Source organism: Drepanopeziza brunnea (assembly GCF_022702325.1).
Source record: "Drepanopeziza brunnea f. sp. 'multigermtubi' strain 214-2 chromosome Unknown ctg5, whole genome shotgun sequence".
NCBI classification, from domain to species: Eukaryota; Fungi; Ascomycota; class Leotiomycetes; order Helotiales; family Drepanopezizaceae; genus Drepanopeziza; species Drepanopeziza brunnea.
Window position 1 is genome coordinate 1,676,179 of NW_027094068.1, and position 25,562 is coordinate 1,701,740.

General features: G+C 49.5%; 10 protein-coding genes across 10 annotated transcripts; 8 read left to right on the forward strand and 2 right to left on the reverse strand.

The window, feature by feature from the left end:
* Positions 1–125: 125 nt before the first annotated feature.
* Positions 126–1,143, forward strand: L3040_003801 (uncharacterized protein; the record flags this gene model as incomplete). The annotated part of the gene is made up of 3 exons (XM_007294589.2): positions 126–352; positions 409–669; positions 1,047–1,143. 3 exons carry the CDS (start codon positions 126–128, stop codon positions 1,141–1,143), a joined length of 585 nt encoding a protein of 194 aa, XP_007294651.2.
* A 1,517-nt stretch (positions 1,144–2,660) lies between these two features.
* On the forward strand, positions 2,661–2,970 carry L3040_003802 (uncharacterized protein; the record flags this gene model as incomplete). The annotated part of the gene is made up of 2 exons (XM_066156548.1): positions 2,661–2,857; positions 2,928–2,970. 2 exons carry the CDS (start codon positions 2,661–2,663, stop codon positions 2,968–2,970), a joined length of 240 nt encoding a protein of 79 aa, XP_066012130.1.
* Positions 2,971–3,514: 544 nt separating this feature from the next.
* Positions 3,515–5,807, forward strand: L3040_003803 (uncharacterized protein; the record flags this gene model as incomplete). The annotated part of the gene is made up of 6 exons (XM_066156549.1): positions 3,515–3,592; positions 3,665–3,904; positions 3,962–4,056; positions 4,133–4,306; positions 4,438–5,160; positions 5,228–5,807. 6 exons carry the CDS (start codon positions 3,515–3,517, stop codon positions 5,805–5,807), a joined length of 1,890 nt encoding a protein of 629 aa, XP_066012131.1.
* Positions 5,808–7,145: 1,338 nt separating this feature from the next.
* L3040_003804 (uncharacterized protein) lies at positions 7,146–7,549 on the forward strand (the record flags this gene model as incomplete). The annotated part of the gene is made up of 2 exons (XM_066156550.1): positions 7,146–7,304; positions 7,382–7,549. 2 exons carry the CDS (start codon positions 7,146–7,148, stop codon positions 7,547–7,549), a joined length of 327 nt encoding a protein of 108 aa, XP_066012132.1.
* A 960-nt stretch (positions 7,550–8,509) lies between these two features.
* L3040_003805 (uncharacterized protein) lies at positions 8,510–9,085 on the reverse strand (the record flags this gene model as incomplete). The annotated part of the gene is made up of 5 exons (XM_007294586.1): positions 8,510–8,569; positions 8,618–8,678; positions 8,729–8,853; positions 8,903–8,973; positions 9,025–9,085. 5 exons carry the CDS (start codon positions 9,083–9,085, stop codon positions 8,510–8,512), a joined length of 378 nt encoding a protein of 125 aa, XP_007294648.1.
* Positions 9,086–9,662: 577 nt separating this feature from the next.
* On the forward strand, positions 9,663–11,068 carry L3040_003806 (uncharacterized protein; the record flags this gene model as incomplete). Its single annotated transcript, XM_066156551.1, has 3 exons — positions 9,663–10,294; positions 10,345–10,795; positions 10,847–11,068. The coding sequence occupies 3 exons, from the start codon at positions 9,663–9,665 to the stop codon at positions 11,066–11,068; spliced, it is 1,305 nt and encodes a 434-aa protein (XP_066012133.1).
* A 561-nt stretch (positions 11,069–11,629) lies between these two features.
* Positions 11,630–13,284, reverse strand: L3040_003807 (uncharacterized protein; the record flags this gene model as incomplete). Its single annotated transcript, XM_007294584.2, has 3 exons — positions 11,630–11,884; positions 11,938–13,057; positions 13,115–13,284. 3 exons carry the CDS (start codon positions 13,282–13,284, stop codon positions 11,630–11,632), a joined length of 1,545 nt encoding a protein of 514 aa, XP_007294646.1.
* Positions 13,285–14,941: 1,657 nt separating this feature from the next.
* L3040_003808 (uncharacterized protein) lies at positions 14,942–15,212 on the forward strand (the record flags this gene model as incomplete). The annotated part of the gene is made up of 2 exons (XM_007294583.2): positions 14,942–14,988; positions 15,056–15,212. The coding sequence occupies 2 exons, from the start codon at positions 14,942–14,944 to the stop codon at positions 15,210–15,212; spliced, it is 204 nt and encodes a 67-aa protein (XP_007294645.2).
* Positions 15,213–17,011: 1,799 nt separating this feature from the next.
* Positions 17,012–18,630, forward strand: L3040_003809 (uncharacterized protein; the record flags this gene model as incomplete). Its single annotated transcript, XM_007294582.1, has 2 exons — positions 17,012–17,203; positions 17,254–18,630. The coding sequence occupies 2 exons, from the start codon at positions 17,012–17,014 to the stop codon at positions 18,628–18,630; spliced, it is 1,569 nt and encodes a 522-aa protein (XP_007294644.1).
* A 4,825-nt stretch (positions 18,631–23,455) lies between these two features.
* On the forward strand, positions 23,456–24,992 carry L3040_003810 (uncharacterized protein; the record flags this gene model as incomplete). The annotated part of the gene is made up of 2 exons (XM_007294581.2): positions 23,456–24,088; positions 24,162–24,992. 2 exons carry the CDS (start codon positions 23,456–23,458, stop codon positions 24,990–24,992), a joined length of 1,464 nt encoding a protein of 487 aa, XP_007294643.2.
* Positions 24,993–25,562: the final 570 nt, after the last annotated feature.

Here is a 25,562-nt window from a genome sequence, read left to right on the forward strand (position 1 = left end):
CAGGCCAGGGCCCCAGACCGCAGGGCCTTTGCTTCCGCTCCTATTGTTTTCTCAAACATATCTTTCTCCCATTATTTGTCTTGCCACCAATATACAGCAATCAACACTGTAATCGCCTCTTTACAATGCTTTCCCATCGAGCTTTTCCGTCATTCTCTGCCCCCCAGCTTCGTGGGCAACTGATTGCTCTTCAAGGCTGCCGGGCGTATTCCTCTGGCGGTGGCAGTGAAGCCGCCGACCTCGATGCCGCCCGAGGATGGTTCCAGCGGTTCAACAAGTCTACATTGCCTACCAAGATTGCTACGACTACATTCGTGCGCTCCTCAGGGCCTGGCGGCCAAAAAACCAACAAGTAAGGGCTTGCTCCAATCTACGGCGTCATTCCCTCGATCACTGAACACTGTCCAGGACGAGTTCCAAGGCCATGACGGTGTGGCCTCTTCACGCTCTTCAGCTTCACGTTCCGAAGGTGCTACATCAAGGCCTCCGGAGCAGTCGATTCTACGTTCCCTCCTCGGACTCAATCAGTATTCATTGCGATACCGCTCGAAACCAGACGAGTAACGAGGAGGAGACTCATGCCAGGCTTTACGAGGAGATCACGCAGATCTACAAGAAGAGGGTACCTGGTATCACTCCACCGGAGCAGAGGAGAAAGGTTGAGCAATTGTAAGAAACATGATCCCTTTGTATTCGTCCCCGCGGTTTGCTAGTGGAGGCTATCTATGCTTCATTTCTACCAGCAAACCTGGTTCTTTCATGAAAAGCCTCGTAAGAGGTGGGTACGGGCGGACATGAGTCGTTACCAGAAGGAAAGGTTAGAAAGAATACGAATTGCCGTCAAAGACAGAATGGCTGAGATCAGAACTGCTCGTGAAGTCAAATCCTAGGCTGATGAGAAATTCTGCATGTCAAAGTTTCGAGCCCATAGGTCTTCCGAGAAGTAGATCTGATTGCTGTCAAGCTAGAAGCTCTGCCTCGATCTACTACTTATTACGCAATCATCTAAAGTCAAGAACTTTTCTGACCATTTCCTTCTTCTGCAGAAAAAAGGCCGAAAACACTGTACGCCTAAAGATGAAAAAGCTTCACAGCAACAAGAAGCGCTCCAGAAGCGGTGGGGGTGGGAGGGGCGGTGATTGAGGGAGTCCGGTCCGGAATTGGGGGAATCCCTTCCGGAAAGCTTGCACTCTTTCTGAGGTTGGAGATGTTATCTGGACTCGTACAATCTGGGAACGGTGCATTTGGCCAGGAAATTTCCAATCTAGCAATCGAGGGGTCCCGGGTCATCGGTGGCGGGGTCACACAGCGTGTCGATAGCTAATAGCGCTCACTGCCTGTTTAAAACCTCGTGGTCTCAACCCGCCAACAATCGAGGTGCATGGAATTGGAAAGTAGGTATGTTTCTATTCCCTGTGATGAAGATCAGATCGAGAAAGCTTCTTTCGATCACTTCGTCGTTATACAATAATCTTCTTTCATATAAGTCCTTTTTTTCTTCATGTCTCAGTCATAGATAGATATCACTTAACTTTGCAAGACTTCGTTTTGGAATAATGTGTACGCGGTTGGGTTTGCTTTTCAGATAGCAGTAAGGTTTGTTACATTCTTTTGAAGACTTTGGTAAACCCAAATTTCCGATCGCAGCGGCTACTTGTAAGCACCCTTTTCTCAGATTCAAGCAGAACGCCGCCAGCCTCACCTTATCTAGAAATAACAGTTCGCCTTCGAAGCCGAGCGTGTGGTATAGGTAAAAATTTTCACCTTTTTATTGATTCTCGTCTGCAGATAGCTTGCTTTTTGGACAGGACAGCAGCAAACATGGTTCATTCAGCTATTATCCACTGATCTCTGCAAGACCAAGGAGCTGTTTTTTGAAATTCATTTCTCGGACATGATCAACCGCGCTCACAACGCTTATGGCGGAAAGAACGAAGGCGCCAGATACACACTGGCCAGAGGGTGAGACCGAGCTGGGCCACTTCACTGGCTGGGCTGGGCTGGGCTGGGCTGGGCTGGGCTGGGCTGGATGGGCTGGGCTGACAAAGCCGTTGGTCGTTGGTTGCGAGGCCATGAACTTCCAATCTCGTATTCGTATCAGGACCAAGTTCCTGGGGCCTGGCAACCGAAGCAACACGTGAGTTACGGAAAATTTAGCGGGTGATCAGCCGGGATTATCTCGGCCCGCTCTGAGGCCCCACCTAGGTGACCGGGGATGGGACCACAAAACTACTTACGGAAAGAGCGCCTTCACTTATCATTTTCTTTTATCATGCCTCCTTCGTCAACGCCCCCCGCCCTCCCCAAATTTGGACGATCTGCTCCCACAACAACCACAGCAACCTCTGCAACACCTCAACCTCAGCTCGCTATCAAAACGCCTCAAGAATCCCTCAGCGCAACTCTCCTCCCAGTTGCCCAACGGGACAACCTCTAAAATCTTGACGAACGCAAAGTGAGCTCAAGGGCGAGAGCGCAGATCACACGCACTACGACTTAGTTTGTTCAAGCCAAGATCGAAGGCTTAGAAAGTGATGTCGAATTCTGGTTGATGGAGCGAACATATATGGAGTATGCATACCGAAGAAAAGCGTTGAGCTAAAGACAGCTGGAAGAAGCGCTAGAAGACTCTCCTAGCCAGGCAGATAAATCTTGATGAAATGGCGATGCAATTGGACCGATTGAAAAGGCACCGAAATTTTATTGAAGACGACTTGGAAGAGATGGTCCTCACCCCGGAGGAACGCAAGGAGGCATATATCCACCTTACGGTAGAACGGCTTGCGGGTGCAGGGACTCAAGAACAAGTTAGCGAAACGATTGACTGTGCGAAGTTCAAAAGATCAGTCATGGAACGGTATGGCGCTATGCGTACGGACACACCTGAGACTGTAGAATATTGTGTAGTAACCGGAGAATGGTTTCAGCAAATCTGTAAGCCCAGGAGAGAACCAATATGGCGTGTTGTAGCAGCTCATTTAGTCCCCCGGATTCTTGTAGAGATCACCTCGACAACCTGTTCGGCGTCAAAGACGGAACGGCGATCTTATCAGACCCCACTAACGAACGGTAAGCACCTAAGTAGGTATATGCCTTGCTGGAAATATACTAATGATTTATTCAGCTATCCCTTTAGTGAATTTAGCAGATCGTAAAGGCCGCCCTCTCCGTTGGGAACTTAGTGTCAGGTTGTGAGGGTCTCAAAAGCTCGCTTGTACAGAAGAACTAGAGAGCGGTGACTATTTACATATACAAAGTGGTCCTCCCATCCTCGCCTAGCACTTGGGGTGGCATCTAAATATAAATAAGTTTTCTACTCTCCGCGGGGCAACAGCGATCAACAGAAAAGTCACCCAATCCACTTTGATTTGATTAAAGTCAGTCAGAGCGACGGTTAACGCAAGATGCAAAGAAAGAAGCGACGTTGGATGCTCTTCGTTCGAACTTCCAACTTCGATCTACGCATCCGCTGCAACTCAACAACATACTCTGACCAAGCTCTTCTATCTCCAACATGGATCAATATTGGGATTGCGAGAATTGGAGTCCCTCAATCAAATTCGACCTGTTATGGACGAGGCCATCCCGCGAGGTATGACCATTCGTCGGCTCGCTCCCTTCAGGCCAACCTGAGCTGAACTGAGCTGAGCTGATGTTATATTAGGAGGTTGAAGAATACAGGGCAGAGCTCATTAAGATAACAAAAATGATCAAACTTCTCCCTTACATGGTGAGATTGTGGAGAGTGCGGTCTAATGTATTGATGTTGCTTGGGTTCCCTGAGCTTGCCGCCGCCGACGCTCACAAGGGCATGATGTTGACCAAAGACGCGTTTGACTACGAGTCTGAACTGGGAGAGAGAGCGCGTCTTTGCATGAGCCTGGAGCTACTGAGGTGTTCTCAGGTGAGTGCGCAGTCTCACGGATCTAATCGTTACAAGACTAATGCCCATATGCACCAGGAGGGTGGCCTACACTGTGAAATTACAACGGCGGATACAGCTGAGGAGCTCCAAAATTGTATTGAGCAGAGTTTGATGTTTGAACGGGAGAAGCTGTAAGTCTATCCAGCCATGCTTGCCTTCATTTGGATTCACCATTTTTCCATGATCGGAGAGTTAAAGTTTGAAAAGCTTTGATATGATGATAAAGGCATTGTATGCTCTGCAATCTTTCGCCGACCTTTTCACGACCTGTCAGGAGGCTATCAAATTGTATCCCAGTAACGATATCTTCCGCCAAACACTCGATGACAGTCTGAGCCTATTCCAAGAACTCGTCGAGATGTTGAAGGGCCAGGATACCCCGTGGGTGGAGATAAAATGGGTTTCCAGAGTTGGAGCGATACATTTGAATAACTACCCGGTAGAGTAGCTCCACGTCATGATGTGAGAGTAAAAACTTATCTTGGATCACAGTGGCTCACCGAAGAATACAGCAACACCCGGACACAAGCTGTAATCGACGAGGCAAACGTACAGCTCGAAACTCTATCAGACTGCCTACAGATCCAGCCGTCGACATTACCTTGGTCCACATTACAAAACAACACTACCCTCAGCTATGGAATGTTCGCGACGAAAGATGTCCAAACTGGTCATATAATCTTGAATGCTGCGCATTCTTACGGCGTATCCTTAGAGCAATCAACAACACAGTGCTATAATTGCTACAAATCACTTATCTCCCGGGAAGAGATCTACAGCAAGGAATGCTGTCCCGAGAAGAGGTACTGCAGCTTGATATGCCAACAAGTCGCAGAAACTTCTTACCATAGGATACTTTGTGGGAAGAACTTTGAAGGAATCGTCGACCGCGCACAGAGGGCGTGGGGAGGTAATCGAGAAGAGCCACACCTGAGCCCACTGATCGGCTGGGATGACAGAGTCACCTGCGGATACCCTGATGAACACTTCGAAGCAGGATTAAATGAGTATATTACACTACTGTTGGCCAGGGTATTGGCAGTATGTGTCCAAGCTGGCGGCCATCCACTCTTGCATCCAGATGTTGCTCAGTGGATGCCATTTAACAAGACGGATTTTTCGCATGGCTGGACACTAAATAGCATGGTGGTGGGACCCACTGAAGCATTACAGATACTTGGCATCGACGTCTTCGCCGATGAGCGGTTCGACTCTTGGGTCATCAATACCATGATGTATGACCTACATCTTTTATCCCCCAAGAAATCCTGAACTTTCTTTTGTTTACTAACTATTGAGCAGGGCCCGTATCATAAATAACATGGTACCGGCAGGAGGTCCGGTACCTGGCGGATCAGTCTTGCCATGGCTCAGCTGGTTCAACCATAGCCGTGTATACAACTCGGTAGTGGTCAGAGAGGGAGTGAACATTGGCGCCACGATAAAGATTGAATCGACAACGAATATCAATAAGGGTGATGAAGTCTTTATTGATACATCGCCCCTGGATGTGAAAAAGAAGCAGGTCAGAGAGGGAGAGACCATTGGTGCCACGACGAAGATTGGATCGACCACGGATATCAATGAGGATGATGAAGTCTTCGTTGATACATCGCCCCTAAATGTGGAAGAGGAGCAGGCCAGAGAGGGAGAGGCCATTGGCGCCACGACGAATATTGAATCGACCACGGATATCAATAAGGATGATGAAGTCTTTGATGATACATCGCCCCTAAATGTGGAAGAGGAGCAGGCCAGAGAGGGAGAGGCCATTGGCGCCACGACGAATATTGAATCGACCACGGATATCAATAAGGATGATGAAGTCTTTGTTGATATATCGCCCCTGGATTTCAAAGAGAAGCAAGGCGAGTCGGGCTGAGGCTTGGAAACCTATAATGGGCGAAGGCGGCTGCCTATGCACTAGGTGCCAGTCGGAATGATAAAAAGTACTTGCGGAGGCCAGAGTTTCAATGGTCCAATTGTATCAATCGTGGAAGAATCCTTAGGTAAACAAAGACCAGAGCAATTCATATGATGAGATAGTCTTAAGTCTTGCGATGGCATCGTGTGACTTCAAGATTGGGACCCATGGGATGATGGAGATGGCGACAGGGAAAGCTGGTAGCTTCTGTAAGATCCAGCAAAAATCTTTCTCATGACCATGTACACATACGGCTTAATCGTGGCCACAAGTCAAATCTTGTTAGTTGGTTTTCCACAATTAACCTTCGCACTCGCCATATTGATCAAACAAACTCAACAGTAGGATTTTCTCTGCCTAGGCTTTTAAGCGAACCAGTTCAAGTACCGGTAAACTTCAGCACATCAGTTACTTACTCACTTTACTACATGTCTTTCTGCATGCCGCGATAGAGATTTACGGCTTCTGATCTTATGTGATATATACAACCCTCCTCCCCCTTCCCCCCCCCCCTTCCCCCCCTCTTCCCCGCCCCACCCACCACCGCAAGCCTGGTATCAAGAGCAGTCCACTCGTCCCTCGAACGCTTCTCCGTACGGCTTTCTTCTCCCCAGGTCACGCAGCAGCAAGCGGGTAGACTAGCCTTCACCTCTCTAAACAGGCACTCAATATCAAAGCAGTACAGACCCTAGCATCGTGTGGGGCATCGTTCGGTACCTCCAGGCTCCGTATGCATCATCTGGTCCCGGGCCGGCTTACCTTTTCGGCTCTGAGAAGAACGCGAACGGAACCAGCAGCTGGAGCTCCAGACCGGGGCGGGCCCGAAAGACGGGCGGATGATCACCGCGAGAGCGGGCCGATGTGGAATATTCCAGCTCAGTATAGGTAGGCAGGCTTCCAGAAGCCTGGCTTGGAGATTAGTAATTGTGACATCTACATTTCATTCTGCATTCTTGTTGCCAGCCCGTCTTGTCTCCTTCTCGACCTTCTTTGGCCCGGTTTTCATTGGTTTTTTTTTTTTTTTTTTTTTTTTTTTTTTTTTTTTTTTTTGGCTGCGAGAGGGTGGGTTAAGCGAGGCCCAGCACCGGATTTGAACGAGTCGTGTAAGCCACCCTGTCTTTCGGACACGGAGTAATGTTGCGAGAGGGGTTTACGTCGGAGTTGAGCGGAGTTGGGCTCGCCCATCAGATAAAAATCATGTAGGACCCTCGAGCTTGGAGCCGAGTCCTCCAATATTCCCTGGTTCCCGGTGAAAGTTGACATTATCTGTTATTGATACTCTCGTCCAAATCAACCATGTCCCCCGGCCCCCGAGCTTCTGTAACGCTGGCCCCGTGGGATCCAGAATCGCCGACGCATGTGGAGCGCATGTATGAGCAGTGTGGATGGAAAGCCGGACCAGCGGAAAGATGCAGAGGACTCCAGAGACAAGGAGTGATTGCGCTGCAATGGGTGGTTCGTCTTCCTATCCCCCACTTACGACTTCATACATTTCTCGTGATAAGTTTGATCCCTGCCTGACGATTCCACAGGTTCTGAACAAGTCTCATCCGGACACCGAGTCACACATAGAGAAAACATGTTACCGCCTACCCGAAGCAGGCGCGGCTCGCTTGTTGATAGTGCAACTAGGCTTGGGAGGGAAAAACCAGTTAAAGCCTCGAAGCGAGCATTCATCCCCATCGGTCCCATCAGTCTAGATAGACAGACAGCGTGTATGAATCGCCTGGCTATACCGACCCGGCTCCCGGGCTGTATTCTATCGCTCCTTTCTGGATATCCAATGCGTTGCCGGGAGCTGGCACAGGTGAGCTATTGTACCCCCTCCTCGTTCTGGTCTTTCGGATCCGACCTGCAAACAGGACGGGCAGCGATGGATGCAGCAGAGAAAACATGGCGACGACGAGCGAGCGCCTCTTCGCAGCGGTTTTGGCTTTTAAGTACCTCTACTAGACACCCCGGTGATGAGAGGGTGGAGAAATTTGCTGGGCGGGAAAAAGAGGAGCCTAGGGTTGGCACTTGCCTTATCTACAAGATAGTCGAAAAGATGTGGACTGGAGAGGACACGATGGGAAAGATTTGGTACACGCCGGGAGTCTTTATGAGGAAGGAGATCTTACGACAGGTGGTGTAATGGGACTGGAGTTTGGCAGAAAAGTACAGACTGGGCATTTTGTACAACAGTTGAGCGAAAAATAGTCCAGATTGCTCATCTTAGAGTTGGAATATAGATTCCTAAATAGAGCGCTTTTGTACGATCTGTTGTACCCTCTCGCTTAATGGGCCCTTCTTACTACGGCGAGTAGCGAGACTGGTTGAAGGAGGCATCAACGTCCGCAAGATGGCAGAATTCAAGCACTGATACTCCTTTTTTTGGGGGGTGCACTGGACTTTTATGCCAAAATTGGCCTATTTTCCTCACGGGAGCAGGTACTCCAAGACGACCGCTTCCTCTTTGGCAGAGGGTTAATTAGACCAAATAGGGTATCCATCCCGTCGTAGAAGCAGAAGAGAAGCTCTCAGAGAACGTTTATGAGCAATTCGAGGGATCAAGCTCGGCTTCTGGGGTATATATCGTCATCGGGAGAGAACTAAGAACATTTGAATTCCGTACGCCACGCAATGCAGCTCCTCAACGCCAAGACCTAAGCAAATGATATCTATGCAGCAATCTGAGGCTGTGCAGCCTGTAGCTGTCCTTCCGATTGTATTTGGATGATCTGTTCCCGTCAGCCCTCAGCCCTATCTGATAATGATGTCTAACATACCTGTTGCCTCACAGCATCGCTCTTGCTCTCCGTATCGCTAATCTGCTTCTCTATCCTCTTTCTGTAATACCATCAGCTCCTTTGCCTTGAAACCTGGACGCCAGATCTTACATCTCGTTCTCAATGAACTCTAATCGACTATTGACTGCCATAACAGCTTCCGTCTTGTCTTGCTTCAGCAGCACCGGGCCGACCATCTTGTAGATGTTCGCATCCTCCTCCAGACCATCAAATTCCTACATTCCTTAGCTCCGTGTCCGACCTTTCGAAAAGGGTGCGCCGAACCTTCTGGACCGCCTTGTTCTCTTGCTGTTGCGACTCTAGCTTTTGCCTCGAATTGACGCTGTTCTGTAGATCTGGCCCCAGATCTTAGCACGCATATTTTCCCCGAGAAGAAGGCGCAGTACCTTGCTGCAGCTTCTGATACTCGTCGGACAGAGCTTGGAGCTGTTGCTGTGCTTCCGCCATGGTTGCGCTTGGTGGGGTTCAGAAATGCCTATGCGAGAGGAGATGCCAATGTATGTGGTGCCCGAGATCTTTGTATCGTAGGTAGCTGAAGAAGTGTATTGAAATGTGAAATTATCTCCTCAGATATTTTCATGCAGAGTAGCAGGTCTCCGTAGCGAGCTTCGTGGTTGAGCATTCAAGATATACCGGTATCAAAATCTGCTTGGCCACTAGCGCCGTCGCGGGGTCAAAACACTCCGCAATAAATGCCAAGTGTTTGTTCCCCCGGCGTCTATACAGCGGCCAGAACAGAAGAAGCAACGTTCCCAATTCGAGCGATAGAGAGATAATTCCCTCGGGAGATTTTGCGAAAGAAGAATATACAGAGCAAGTCTCTGTAACGACCACCTTGCGCTGCTGAAGTGCTCGGTTCCCCGCCCTCGCCTTCTCTGGATTGTCCGAGCCGCAAAATACACATCCAGGAGTTACAGACCTGTTAATCACTGACAACCTCTCTGGAGAGCCCGAGTTTCTACTACGCTCTCACTGGATACCTACTTATCGTCGGTCACAAAAATCTACAAATCCCACCTTGACCATGTCGAACACCGACTTCCTCGGGCGCGCCATAGACGTGGTCAAAAAGGCCATCGAGGCAGATACGGCGGCAGAATACGACAAGGCATACCAATTATACTATCAGTCTCTGGAGCTCTTCATGCTGGCACTGAAATGGGAGAAGAATGCAAAATCCAAGGAGATGATCAGGGCGAAGGCGGGCGAGTACATGGAGCGGGCTGAGAAGCTCAAGGCGCACCTAGCAGACGCGGACGGGAAGCACAAAAAACCTGGAATGGTGGGCGCAAATGGCAGCAGTACGGGCGGAGGCGGCAAGGGCAAGGACGGAGAGGAAGAAGTCGACGCTGATAGCAAGAAGCTGAGATCTGCGCTCGCCGGAGCCATTTTGCAGGACAAGCCGAATATCAAGTGGGAGGATGTTGCTGGTCTTGAGGGGGCGAAGGAGGCGCTGAAGGAGGCTGTTATTCTGCCTATCAAGTTCCCGCATCTGTTTACGGGCAAGAGACAGCCGTGGAAGGGTATTCTGCTTTACGGCCCTCCTGGTACGGGTAAGAGTTACCTGGCGAAAGCTGTGGCTACGGAAGCGAACAGCACGTTCTTCAGTGTTAGCAGCTCTGATTTGGTCAGCAAGTGGATGGGAGAGAGTGAAAGGTGAGTTCTGGAGACTTGGATTGGGGGAACGGCGCTGACAGATGCCGCAGATTAGTGAAGCAACTGTTTGCCATGGCCCGGGAGAATAAACCCTCTATCATCTTCATCGATGAGGTGGATGCTCTGTGTGGTCCTCGGGGTGAAGGAGAGTCCGAAGCCTCTCGTCGTATCAAAACAGAAATGCTGGTACAAATGGACGGTGTAGGCCGTGACAGCAAGGGTGTTCTCGTGCTCGGCGCAACGAATATCCCATGGCAACTCGATGCTGCTATTCGTCGTCGTTTCCAACGACGTGTCCATATCTCCCTACCAGACTTGCCGGCACGGACAAAGATGTTCGAGCTCAGCGTGGGAACCACACCCTGCGAGCTTACCGGCGCCGACTTCAGGACATTGGGAGAGTTGAGTGAAGGGTATTCTGGAAGTGACATTAGCATCACAGTCCAGGATGCTCTCATGCAACCCGTGCGGAAGATCCAGATGGCCACGCATTACAAAAAGGCAAGTCACATGGGTACCACCACTTGCCGACCTTGACTAACCATTAGATAGGCCATGGACAACGGCGTCGAGAAGTTAACACCATGTTCGCCCGGCGACGCTGGAGCAATGGAGATGTCCTGGACCCAAGTCGACTCTGACAAGCTTCTCGAGCCTCCCTTGCTCCTCAAGGACTTCGTCAAGGCAGTCAAGGGCTCAAGACCGACGGTGTCGCAAGAGGATATCAAGCGCAGCGAAGAGTGGACAGCGGAGTTCGGTAGTGAAGGAGCATAGGTAGACGTGGGTTTGAACAGACGACAGAATCGAGCGTGAAGGCGCGGTTAGCATGGCGAAGGCACGGCGTTCTTGCAGGAGTTTTAAGGCATCATTGTGGACTTTCGGGAAGGAGGATGTGATGCACGAATCGCAAATAAAACGCAAATATGGACGCAGATATCCATCCCTGAAGAGTCTTTGCGCGTTTGCAGATACTGAGAGAAGCGCAGGCAATATTTGAGTTGCAGTATTCTCGTCGCATATTCCTGGCATATGATCCAATTACCATGCAAAGGCTGGCACTGGAGTATACAGTACAGTAACTAGAGTAACAGAAATGTAATTGGCACTGCATATCTACCTAGCACAAGGTCCATGGATACCGAAGGGAGGTAGGCACCTACAGCAATATGGGGAGCAAGACACTGACGCGAGCCGGGCCAAGATGCGAGTAACAGGTATCCTTTCCCCCAAGCGGCAGCAGCATGAGTATCCATCAACGCCGGCATTAACACCAGAGCGCCAGAAAAGCCAGCCCATCTGTACACAATGATAATTCGGAATCGTCCACTGGTTCCATTACTCCTGCGCCGCAAGTGACTCCCTCTTGCTCTTCTTCTTTTTCTTCTCGACGGCGGCATCCTCGTCTCCGTTCGCCTCACTGTGTCGGCGCTTCTTATCCTTTTTGGATGTCTTGTCTTTCGACTTTTCCTTCTTGTCTTTCGACCTTTTCTCTTGCTTTTGGACGGCTTGGGGGGTGATGTCTGCCATCTCGGCGTCTTCGCTTGGGTCGGCTACCTTGATATCTCCAAGGACTGCGTCCATTGCGGATTTCTGCGTTACTTGTTAGTGATAGCACCTTGTAAATCCCGCAATGGAAATCGTACCATAACATCCTCGTTCTTTTGAGGTGCGGCTCCGGTGGCGTAGAAATCCAATCTTTCCTCAACCTGCTTTCTCAGTGCCAAGCCGAACTTTGTGGTTGGCTCTTCGGAGAAATTATCAATTCTGCTTGCAATACTGCACTTGTTGGCCAAAAATCTTGAAATACGACCCTTGTTCTTTGCTCCAGCGCGGCCGATGAAGCTCGAATGGTAGATCAATCCGTATTTTGGGGTGTTTCCCTTTGTCTTCAGCGCTCTGAATAAAGCCTTCTCAGCACCGAGAATTTGAACAGTGGAGGCGGGGTATTTTGAGAGGTTAGTTAGCGAACCGGCATGGGAGATAAGGCGCGCGGCAACGACCTCTCCGATCAGCGAAGCTAAATTGGGTGCAACGACTGCCATCTTGTCTGTCAAGTATTGGAAGAGTGATCTCCTGTACTCGGCGAGCTTGACTACGCGGTTTGCGAAAGCTGAAACGTTCTCCATGTCGTTATCTGAAATATCTTGACCCATGCTAACTCGGGCAGCATCGATAATTGCCTGTGCAATATCTCCATCATCGTTCACGATAGCAGCCAGATCGTGTAGCGAGGCATCGGTCAAGGTCTTCTTGTCGCCAATCGCAAGAGCAAGCTTGGCATAGGTGTGGTTGTCGGAAGCGATTCGGACGAGTTCTGGAAAGTGCCAGCCGTACCACTCTCGAACGCGCATGGAAAAGGTATTAACAGCCTTGTCGAGGTGGTCGAGTGTCGCAATGGCTTGGATGATGTGGTTATCGTTCTTCTGGACCGAGAACTTTACTCGCGCGCGAGAATAAGCGTGACCCAGACCAAGCTGTGCTCTCTCCACATCGCCTTCTTGAAGACCCTTAAGAAGCTTTCCTGCATGGAATCGCAGTCCACGGAGCAGATCAGCGACTACCTCGGAAGTCTCACCAGTCTCGCAGTCGACACCGGGGAAGGAGGCCTTGATGCTCCCCGCCAAATTCTTATCCGACACACCGAGCACAACCTTCTTCTTCTTGGACGGCTTTGGGAGGTTCAATTCGAGGTTCGATCGCAGGTACTCGGACAGGACACCCTCAGACACATCATTGACGTTCTCGAGAGCTTCGGCTGCTCCTCTGCATATTTGTTAATTGCGCCGCAAAACACACACGAGTAAATATGCACGTGCTTACCTGTATGGCGCAAAGTTTACAAGCTTTACCATTTTTCCGAACTTTGCGAGGTCTTGGGAAGCATCTTGAACCTCCTTCAATCTGTTGCCGACGGTGTCGGCTTGGTGGACGACCTCGAAGATTGCATATCCGACGGCGCTCTCGTGGAGCAGGTAATTGATATCGGTCATACTGGACGTTAAATTACGAATTTCCTCCTGGGTTCGGGAGAAAAATCGCAATATGCGGTTGGTGTTGGTGTGGGTTGAAAATCGGATGGCTCAGGCTCGAATTTTTCTGTGATCTGGAGTTTTTTCGAGTTGGCGATTAGCCCCACGCTACGCTAGCGGCGTTAACCAACACCCCGTGACTAAGCGACCATATACAGAGACTAAGCGAGCATATACAGAGATCCATCTTGGACTTTGCCAACGACACAACCACAAATACCTCCGAGACCGCAATGCCTGGCCACGGTCACTCCTTCGACCTATCAAGAGAGATTCGAGATCTTAATATTCCCATGCCCTCAATTCACATACTTGGTTTGCGATCCATGGGGATGGTAGGAGCTGAGAATCAAGAGGACCGGGCTTGACTGGACGCCAAACTTACCGAGCCGAGAAAATCACTGACGATCTGCATCATGCGTTCAGTGGATAGCCATGGGCTGGCAGTATCTTGCGCTACAGTCATAGGGTCAAGTTAGAATATCATTTCTTCAAAATGATAAGTTGAGAGCAAAAAGAGCAAAAAGAGCAAAAAAAAAAGTCCGAGATGGCATATCTCGACTTTGTCTTGGCTGGAGTGAACATCGCTAGAATGGAAAGGAAGCCCAACAGCATAGAAATAGGCCAAACCAAGGGAATCTTTCTCTCAAGGCTAGGCTGGGTGGGTACCAGGTAGCCAATCAACTCTGACAAAATAATGGACTTACTCCAGATTCATCTTTTCTACCTATACTTGCGTTCTTCCTTTACGTGGAGCCGCGTGTCCCATCTCCTTACACGAATTTCTGATTGTCTTTCCCGTATTGGTGTATTTTTATCTTCTATCGCTCATTCTTTCATGGGCATATTCCAGTGCTCTATTGACACTATTGCCGAGCTAAAATCTTTTAGTTCTTGAGATTGTTGTCGCCAACATTCTTTCATGATACACCCAAAGACCGCGAATCTCCCTTTCCTGTATGTGAAAGATCGGCTTTCTGTATGATCCAACCCACCAGTGCTTCCAGAATTCTCTCGCTAATTGAAATTGGGAGAATAGAATCTCGAGTGCTATATAAACCGATGCCAAGGCCCTCTCCCCAAATCCAGCCATGCAAATGCTTGACTGTCAACAGCAAAATCAGGAGATCAGTCTCGTTTAAGGTCTCGCTATCTGCTTGTACCTGTCTGCGCATCTACTATGGTCAGCTTGAGGTCTGGCAGCACGTATGATGCTAGCCAAAAACCTCGCCTCATAACAGTAAGTACAGTCTGTATTAGTCTGCTCATCTGGCATCTCAGTGTCATTGACTGGTTGTTGCGTAGCCTCCGGAAGCCGAACCAGTGCAGGCAGAACCGGAGACAGAACCGGAGACAGAACCGGAGACAGAACCGGAGGCAGAACCGGAGGCAGAACCGGAGACAGAGCCGGAGACAGAGCCGGAGGCAGAACCGGAGACAGAACCGGAGACAGAACCGGAGACAGAACCGGAGACAGAACCGGAGGCAGAGCCGGAGGCAGAACCGGAGACAGAGCCGGAGACAGAGCTGGAGACAGAGCCGGAGGCAGAACCGGAGACAGAGCCGGAGGCAGAACCGGAGGCGAAGCTGGAAGGAGAACCGAAAGCAAAGGTCCAGGATGGGTTATTCTTCAGAAAGATTCCTCCCGAACTTCGCCTTATCATCGTAAGTCGTGGCTCCAAACAACATTGTGACAATGCCCAAGTTCATGTACTGACATCCAGCTTCTCAGTGGCATCTACTCAAACCCCCCCAAGGACAAGTCAAATTGGAGCCGGTCAAAATCGCGAAGCTCACTCGCAAAATCTACAGGACCATGCCTCATGTACCACCACCGAGTTGGAATTTGCTTCTTCAGATATGTCGAGAATCTCGATTTGAGGCGTTGAAATTATTCAGCTTGTGTCTTGGGGAGCATGCCCGGGTATTAACTAGCTCTGCCATCGACACGGTACCAATAACCTCATGGGATCTCGACGAAAGTCGGTTTATGCCGTTTACCGTACCGATGGACGTCCGTCACTTAGCGATTCATTCCTACGACTTCGATCGCGTGTGGAAAGTGGCTCACCAGCGCCTAGATCTCGAGACATTGACCATAATTGATCACGTATTTGGCTGCAAAGGCCACTGTCTGCAAAGCGGCGGCTATGCAGGAGGAAGTCTGCTACCGCCATACTCTGGGTTAGAGGAGAGGACGTTCCTGGGCGTGCTCCATCACTTACTTCGCACCATCTCCAGAGGCTCGTTGAAGCACCCAAACTGGAAGAATCTCAAGTTTCGCATCCTGGTCACGGGGGCAACCCGTGTATGTGAGTTCCGCCGACGTTATCACCCTGAACTATCAATAGACCCAGATGACCCTTCGGGGCCCTTGCGACAATCATTCTTACCGCCAGCACACAGTTTTTACACTTTTTGATGGGAGCTGGAGAGTTGGGGAAAAGACGGTGGCATGCCAATTTTAATGGAAATGATTCCGGCCTCTCTTTCTCCCTGGATCGCTAGAGCCGATGCATACCTGTTCTCTATTCTAGTCGACCATGATCTTTTGAAGTTTCTCCTTTGCTGAGGAGGGCAACGCGCTTTCTTCGGTTACATGCACATTATCTTCATCATGTAGCGTGGGCAGTCGGCAAATAAGACTAGTAGTTGTACCTTGGGAGTCGGGACCATAAATCTGAGAAAGTTGTGCACTCCTAAATCTGGACCGTATACAATAACTCCGTTTCATGTTTTGGTCAAATCGGCCATTCCATATCACAATGAACGCGGGGTCGTCACTTCACGATATTTATACAGCCATAATTGGTGCACAACTAATAGATTTATCATTAAATACTCCAGAAGCGATACCTGTAATGCAGTTAGGGGTTTTTTCAACGGTCTTCTGACCGTCTTATGGCGCTCTTTCGAAGAGATGGTCTTGAAAGATTAGCATAGCTGTCGGGCCACCCATAATCCGTGCCTATCATCAAACAGATTCTATAATCAACAGGTTTAAATGATGTTGAATCATTGCTGAGATGGAACCGTATTAATTGATTAGATCGTCATTTACAAAGGTCCGTCTTTACGTAAAACAAAAGAGCCGTCCTGAAACCATCTCCGACCCTTCTCGGACCGTTTCAAGACCGTCCCCGAAGGCCGCTACTAGTAAGCATATCGCTTGTTTTCTATTAATAGTAACTCGCATTTGGCGCTCTTTTGTTGCACATCGCACAATTTTCCCCGTGATTCTAGGACATTCGGCCACTACGGAAGTATAGGATGGAACGATCTTTTGTTGCACGCCGACATTCTTCTCGGATACTTTGTTTGCATTGTATCTGCCGCGACACTTCCCTCTACTGTTTTACATACAATCCGCACTGCGTAAAAATATAATGCTTGGTTTGGATTCTGCCTTGATATTGAGACTCGTAGATTTTGCCACACATAATGGTTTTGGGGACGGCATCCTTTAAGGTAAAGATCGAAAATCTGTAGATGGATTGAGTGGGCATCTACCGGTACTCTGTACGACATGGTACCCTCGGGCTCGCTTAAAAGATCACCTTACCATTTTTATCTAAGACTGCCAAGATCAGAATTGGCGCGTCATTATGCGAACGCGATTGCTCAACGCGTTCAACTAACTCAACACAGCGTCGCAACCTCATCAACAACCAACTCGAAATTCGTCACAATGGCACCCTCCGAAAAGGCAATCGTTGCTGGCATCAAGGCAGCGGTCAAGGCGATACATACTACTGATCCAGAGACTTTGACAGTACGCACCGCTCGCGTCAAAGCCGAAGAAGACCTGGGACTCGAACTCGGATTCCTTTCCCAAGGGACCTGGAAGGAGAAGTCCAAAGTGACAATCAAGGAATATGCGGTAAGTCGCTCAAACCTCTAAGCGATACGGGACTGACAGTATCCTTATAGTCTACGTTACAGGAAGAAGACGACGAAGAAGAGCCGAATCCCGAACCAACTGTGATAAAGCCGAAAGCAGAGAAGAAGAAGCCTGCGCCGAAGAAGTCTGAGCCAGCTAAGAAGGGGGCGAAGAGGGCCTCCTCGGAAAAGAATGCACGACCCGCAAAGCGGCAAAAGAAGCAGGATACACCGACTGAGGATGAGACATCTGAGCTTACTGAACTGACCTCCGAGGAGAGCGTGGCGTCTTCGTTTGAAGATTCTGCCGATCATGACGCGCCAAAGAAGAAGGGGCCAAAGGCGAAAGCACAGGTCAAAGCAAAGGCACCGGTGAAGAGACAATCAAAGAGCACGGCGAAGGTCGAGTCAGACGAAGATGGCTTAGAGATTGACGGGTCGGAGGAAGAGGCCAGCGTGGAAGGCTCTGATGAAAGCGATGCGCCAAAAAGGAAGACAAAAGCTACCCCGAAGAAGAAAGCTCCAGTCAAGCGGCAGTCGAAGAGCAAAACAAATGTAGCGAACAGTGATGAGTCTGAAGACGAGCAAGATAGTGATGCTTCAGCATCATCCAAGAAAGTAACTACAGAACGGCCCGTACAGAAACAGTCCGGTAAGCCTGTGGTGGATTCAGATGCGGAGTCCGGGGACGAAATACCATCCCAGGAGCCAGTATCTACAGCCAAGAAGGACTCTTTCAAGAAACCTCCCTCTCCAATGGCCAAAAATACCACGCCAGAGTCAAAAGCCAATAAAGATGCAGAGTCTGAATCAGAGATGTCTGTCGTTCTTGATCCCACCCCAAAGCCGAAACGCCTGCGTGCACTGAAGGGAGAGAAGAAGGCGAAAGAACCAAAAGCGCCTAAGGCCCCCAAGGAAAAGGCCCCAAAAGTGCCCAAAGCAGCCGCCGCACACAAAGATCTTTCTCCCGACGAGATCCAGATCAAGACCTTGCAGTCACAGCTTAAGAAATGCGGCGTTAGCAAAATATGGCAGTTTGAGCTCAAGCAATACGGTGACGACAACAAGGCAAAGGTTAGGCATCTGACAAAAGCATTGAAGGAAATTGGAATGGATGGAAGATTCAGCGAGGCGAAGGCGAGAGAAATCAAGGAGACGCGGGAGCTGATGGCGGACGTGGAAGCTGTCACGGAGATGGGACACAAATGGGGGAAGGAGAGTGGGCGAAGAAGTCGATCCGCTGCCCGCAAGAAGAGTTTGAGAGAAGCGAGTGATGACGATGATGCGGAGAGCGGAGATGGAGCAGAGACGAGAGGGAAGAGTATGCAGAAGGACGATGATGACGACAGCGATGAACAGCCTGCAGCTCGAAAGCCTCGAGCCAGAGCGGAACTTGCGTTTTTGTCGGACGAGGAAGATAGCGATTGACGAATGCTATAACTCTCAAGGGCTGATAATCTTGCAGTGTTGGAAATATAAGGGAACCCAGCCAATGTTCATGTAAGATTCTTACAGGATGATATTCAGGAAAGCAATATTATATTAGTCAGACAATAAGAAGGCACGGGAAACGGCTCGTCAGGACCGGATGGATACCTCCCTAGCGGATGGAATCAACCGCTCCGGCAGGGCCTGGAAAAATTGGTACATTACGTGCCAGGTCAGCGCTATCATTCTTCCTGTATCCATTTCAAATGGTAGACGTTATTGGTATTTTATTCTCGCGATACTTTTCGCTCCGCCATGCCGGCTGTACAAAATGGCAAAGGGATGTTCCGGACGCGATGAGGCGTTCGACGACGTGAGACACAGCTCGGGGATGGAAGTTCACGAATCACCCGAACGATCCAGTCGGCAATCATGTCCAAGAGTTTCAGACAATGGAGTTTGCTATCTGAGATTAAGTACTACGTATAAGTGATGGGTCTTTAGTCCTGATCGACCCATAGCTCCATGCTAATCATAAACACTCCGTATACGGAGGTGCCGGGGGTAAATTATGGCAGACCGCCGTCGGCAGAAAAATCAGGAGTGGCTCTCCCATCATTAAATCTACTACGACTATAAGACACCTAATATTTAATGAACTTCCCTTTTGCAGCAATTACTGCTTGCGTGCGCCCAGGCATTTTTTTTGCCCAGTTCGATCAAAAGACTTGGCGTAACTAGATAATCCCAAGCCTCCTAAATTCGTCGCCGTTGTTCGTCGTACGAAGGCAGTCAGTCAGTCTGCCATAATTTACAGTACCCCCGACACCTCCGTATGGCCCGAGAAAGCTTGTCCGGTATTGGCATCTCGCTTATATCAAGGGTCCATCCCCTTAGTACTGTAGCAATTCGCTACCATCTGTTGCTGTTTGCGCCCGCAGCATCTTTGAGCTTCCAGTTCTCAACCCAGCTGCTCATCGCTCCGCGATCAGTTGTACATTAAGGTCTGACTGAGCGCGAGGTCGGTCTGTCCACATGAGAGATGTCAGTCATTACTGGGCGCCGAGAATAGGTGTGGTTTGAAAATCTGTACCTGCCACGCATGCGAAATCGCATTGAGAAAGAAGGTTGGCTTCAGAACGAGTCCCCAAGTCGGCAGCAACGGATAGAGGAGGAACACGGGCCCTGATCCTTTTTCTTTTTTTAGAAAAAGTCTTGAGCAGTGCACGTCACGGCTCTCGTTTTTCAGAGGTCGGAGCATTGCGAGAAAATAAACAATGTGGGCAGCGGTTAGGGAGGGTCCTCGTCCTAAAGGCATATCTGACACCGAGAGAGAGAGAGATGAAATTGAGGCAATATTTACTTTTATGCGATGAGATGAAGGTATTCCCTTTTGAGTTACTGTTGAATAGTACTTGACCACGTCCCCTATTTCATTCTACACTTTGCTCCACCGCCACTCTTTGGCGGCTACTCTTTTATCGATCCTACCGGATGATATACCATTTACTCTGCGCTTGGATCTTTTCTTTTCTATTTTTGTGGCCGTGGCCTCGCCAGGATGGAGTCCTGCAAAGACTGCAAGAAAGAATCCAGTCACCCTGATTCCATTAGCACAGCCCGTCAGCTCGGAAACTCATCTCTATCTTTGCTCGCGCTGTGCAACCTTTGTGTATAGATACTCCCTAGCATCCTGCGCAACTGGGCGTCAGCACAATCATCAGTATCTCAGCCCACCCCGCCCCGATTGCTGTTCATCTATACGTAGGCGATGCAGAAGCAGAGTATGGCCTGTATGCTGCTGTTGCCGAACAAGCCTGTCCTCTCAGTGTAGTATCTGCTATGGCGAATTCGGTTTCTGTGGTATCCACGTCTAAGTTTTGCGCATGGAAAAAAAAACACCGCTGAGCTGATTCCGACTACGCTGCCTGCGACGGAAGAATGTGAGATCGTGGCAGCGTGAAAGAGGGCCCATTTCTGCAGCGAGCGGCACAATCGTGCGGGTAGACGGACGCAACACCGGATACTTCGAGTCCTGGTCCAACACTCAATAGCTCTGGAAAGATCTCAACATCGACTTGGCTTCACTTTCGATCAACTTATCAATTTACATTTCTTGCATCGCACGAACGGTACCTTCCAAATTCTCACCTGTAGACGCCAATGGCGCTCTCCCCTCTACAAGTCGCCTTTACAGCCTTGAAGGAGAGCAAGGAAGGCAGGCCTGGGGACCTGGAACTCGATCGGTAGTGGGTGTGGTCTTTGACTGACCCGGGATCAACACAGAATGCTTTTAGTGATAATTGTGGTGGGGTTTTGTGGGTGGTGTGGGGGCTGTCTGGGGGGCCGTGTGGGGTGGGGGGGGACGATAATCGAAGATCATGGTTCGCACTCCAACCAATCGAGCATCTTATCATCAGCGGATTGATGGCTTTTCATGAGCACATGTGGCTTCGATGGCAAGAGCCGATGGCCGGGCCAAGCGGCGAAATATGCTTATTATTATAAGCGTTGACGTTAATTTAAAAATACCTTGGACGCTAATAACCGTGGAAGTACCGATCCTACTAACCTTATATAATTATCCTTCATGGATTCCGATACTGTAGCAGAGCATTACCAGTCACCTGGGTGCAGGCTACTGTGACCATTGTGATGTCAGCAGATCCTCTTCCATTGACGACCCAACGACGACAACGCTTTGCGGTGACGTTTTTGGGAAGAACGATCCCGGAAAAACTGAAATTCCGTTGCCGATGTCTCTTAAGATATTATCAATTCTATCATCAATTCATCAGGCAACAAAGCCGGTTTGGGGTAGATCAAGATGAAGCTAGAAATCGGAGGCTTTCTGTAAGTGCCGATTGGTGATTCCGGTCGCTCGGAAACTCGGAAGCAAGAAGTTCTACGGAGGAATTGATTCCTATCCCAGAACTTGCTGGGTGATCCTTTCGAGATGTGTGTTCTTGGAAATACCTTTCGTTCATAGAGAGATCTACCACTCCTCCCCCACACTTACGCCTGTGACGTTGTAGTTAATCAATCGTCAATGCGGGCGATCCTTCGGTCAGGTATGAAATGAGTGTTCTTGATAATCGAGAAGTCAATAATCGTCGGCTCAGTCTCGAAGGATGAATGCAGTTTTAAAGGATGGATGCAGTCTGAAAGGATGAATGCAGTCTTAAATGATGAATGCAGTCTCAAAGGATGAATGCAGTCTTAAAGGATGAATAGAGGCCCACCTAAGCGAGCGCCGACGATTATCGATAGCGTTGTAGGATGAACGGAGGCCCACTTAAGCGAGCGCATGATTACCTATTCCGATATATAATTTTATGTACTGTATTATCTGGTTTAAATGAGTGCAAGGCAAGGCAAAGCCGTGCGCGGTGGGGGCCCAGCGAGGTAGAGAAGCGAGAAAAATAAGATGACTCAGCCAGCAGAATCCAACGTCGTACTTGCACGGAAGGAAGCGAGCATTTTGATACTGAGTCATCATTTCCTGCCAGTCTCCACCGCGTACGGCTTGCCATTGCCATGCACTCATTTAATATACCAGAAGAAGACGGTAGGTGGTTTCGTATCCAAGGTTTCAACTCCTAAAAATCGTAGACCAAAGCGCGGATGGTCTGAAAGTGGGTAGGAATCGAAGATGGGCTTGGAAACAGCGCGTGGAGGTGTTACCCAACGGGCCCCTAAGCTACGCCTGGATATCAAAAATTCAATCAGACTACGCGATAGCCAAACGCCGCCTGGAAATAATTGCAGGTTTTCTGTATAGATTACAAGGTAGATAGATAGCAGCTATATTGTGGATTAGTATAAAAAATCACCAAAAAATGGTTAGTCGGAAACTGCAATATTATTCAATAAGGTGTGGTGGACCCTCATTTCCCTCCCAGGACTCGCCTCTTGGCTACCCCTATTGTGTATAGAGCTCTCGGCGCTCCCCGTCTGGAAATCAACAATGAGTGTGAGCCTTCAGGACGTTACGGACCCTCACCGCCCTGCCAATAAAGCTTATTTTCGAGAAGGAAAGATGGCTGGTAATTAAGTCGTAGTAAAACTGCATATACGGTGTTCACACGGGTGGATTCTGCCTCCTTCCATTCCGGCCCGTGACTGATATTGAGGTAATCTGAACCCTGGATACTATCTGGGACCTGGCCTGGACTCAACGGAGTGAGATGGGATAAGTACTTGTTGCCGCCTCCGCGTCTTTGGCTATTTGCCTTTTTTTACCTCCCCTTTGCTTCTCTCTGGCCCCTTCATTCGTTCACATCAGCTGGATCCACTCATTTGAACTGCATCGTTAATGCATACATACACTCGCTTAATACAACAACAACAACAACAACAACAACAACAACTAGTACTAGTACTACTACTACTACTACAGCAACCAGAACAACAATAATACAACAACATTACTTCAAAACCAAGGAGGAATGCTGGCAGCACTAGCCAGCCTTACTAACATCTTCTATGATATTTTTTCAGGACGTCAACCGGCGAAGGTGAAAATGTACCTGGAGGAGGCCAGCCGTAGTACGTTTGGACAATAGAAAAACGACCCCATGCTTGCTGATCTTGTACTAGCTTCTGTCCTCGACGATTTCAGTAAGGTCCTCTCGCGGCAGCTGAAAGGGTGGAGAGAGCATGAGCTCATAGAGACAACCTTTAATAAGTACTGTGTAGAAGCGTCACCGCGGCCGAAATGTCTTTGCTCCACGAACCATCCACCACTGTAAGCAGCCTCTGACTGTCCACAGATTGGAACGAAGACTCCTTCAGAAAGTACGTGACCTCAAGCCCGCACATCAAGATGTCGGAGCTCGAGATCGGGCTTCTCTGGAGGAGTTTCTCGCACTACGCATACCATCCGTTCCCCCACCAAGAATCGGAGATCGACTTCGCGGCGTTCAAGCGCGCCGCGGTACTACTCGTTTTTCAGGCCGATGATCTCATTGGCACGCAGGAAATGGATGGCGGAACCGAATATCATTGGCGGCAGGACGCCACCCATCATGCAAATGCCCGGCACGGGAGACTCTTCAGGAGCTTGGGAGTACCCGGTAAATCGGGTCCCTCTCCTGAGCAAACGGAGGAGCTGCTGGGTGAGGCTGCGGATGCTATGGCTCTCTCAGGCCCGAAATTTGTACATCGTGGTCCGACCCCGGAAGAACTCAAGGCAGTCGCAAGGCGCTTCCTCGAGGGGAGTGTGAGAAGTAGGGAGGTCCGGAGAGAAGAAATAGAAACCTTGGTCGGCTTGCTGGGGAGGCTGAGCATCAAGGAGAATAAATGGGGGTCGAACGGGGCATTTTATAACCACGGAGATATCTTGGAAGCTAGCTCTTCAAGTGTTGAGTTGAGTAAGATCCTAGCTGGCGGCTTGGTCGAAGACATGAATCTGGATCCTTTCACCGCAAATGAGGCTCTCAAAGCAGTGGAGTTAATGGTAATGTTTTTTGGGTCATCATCACCTTCTTCCGAATCGAGAACGCTTTGCCAGATTGCTGATGCTTTCGTAGCCTAACCTTCTTCTACGCTTCTACCAACTCTGGGCAGTCATTTTCCAGCCCCGGGTACCTACCACGAGCGAGCCCTATACCCCCCCTCAACCGGACGAGAAAGGTGCCATAATCAGATCACTGTTGCTCTTCGTACCGCACATCGTCGCCGGGAAACGGTTCGCGCGAACCATCTCCCAGCCAACAGAAGAGATTTCAATCACACCCATTCCCTCTCGGGATAAGGACAAGACCTTATCGAAACTGCTCGGACAACCCACTGTGCCGGGGGACTGCAAAGAGTGCGTGGTTCTCTTTTCCGGCACCGTAAGCTCGGGGGCGGGGACTGCTGTCATTGGCGTTTATTTTTCCCGTCCTCTCAATGGTGGTGGTGGACAGCTAGGGAACGCGTCGCCGTATCTGCTGTTCCAGCTACGGCCTAGATTTCGGGTACTGAAAGGCCAGCATGGCATTCTTCTGCGGGATCCGATATCGGCCCAGGCGGAAGAAGGTCAACAGGCGAATGGAACGTATATGGTTGAAGTTGGTCGGCCTCGACAGGGTAAGCTGGAGGTGCGACCGTGGAAGGGGGGGATGGTGCTTGTTGGTGCAGGCGAGCTATTGAGCAAAGAGAAAGAACAAGGCCGGCCTACATGGGAAGTTGCGGCAAAAAATTGTCGAATGGATATCTTCGGAGTCAATGGGGGTGTGTTAGCGGGTGTAGAGGGAGAGAGGGACTCTGGATATAGAGAGGATTATGGTAGGAAGATTGAGGTTGCGAGCGATGATAGCCCTGCCAGGGTCACGGGAGATGAATTGCTGAAAAGAATCCAAGGGTTTGGGCCAGGTTGAAGAAAGAAAATCGACCATGGTAAAATGTTGGTGTTAATGGCGAGGAGGAGTTGGAGTCACTGCAGGAATAGCGCCAAGGCGCTAACAAAGGCTCTTATAAGGTCTCTTCCCTTCTTCAGGAATTCAGGAATCCTCAGCTTTTATCGACCTTACAACTTCGCAATCAGGTCTCAAAACGTCGTCTTTTCTTTTCAGTTCGGTCTCACGATACCTCGTCTCTACCTTTCTGTCAACGATAATATATTGCGACGTTCTCCAAAAGCTAAGTGCTCCTATTCTTCCTTGGTTTGCCGCAAATGCTCGGTCTCCAGAGTACAGCAGCCTCGACAACGTACACTCATTGCTCTGGTCAGGGCCCGGCACACAATTTAAGTCTAGCTACTCATACTCTATTCTTCATCTAGAACCTCAAATAGACCTCAGTCGTCTCAACAACTTCACCACCGGCTTGTCAGCCTTACTATTCTACGAGCTTCACTTCACTTCACTTCAATTCGCTTTATTCCGCTTCACTTCGCTTCACTTCGCTTCACTTCGCTTCACTTCGCTTTATTTCGCTTCACTCAGCTT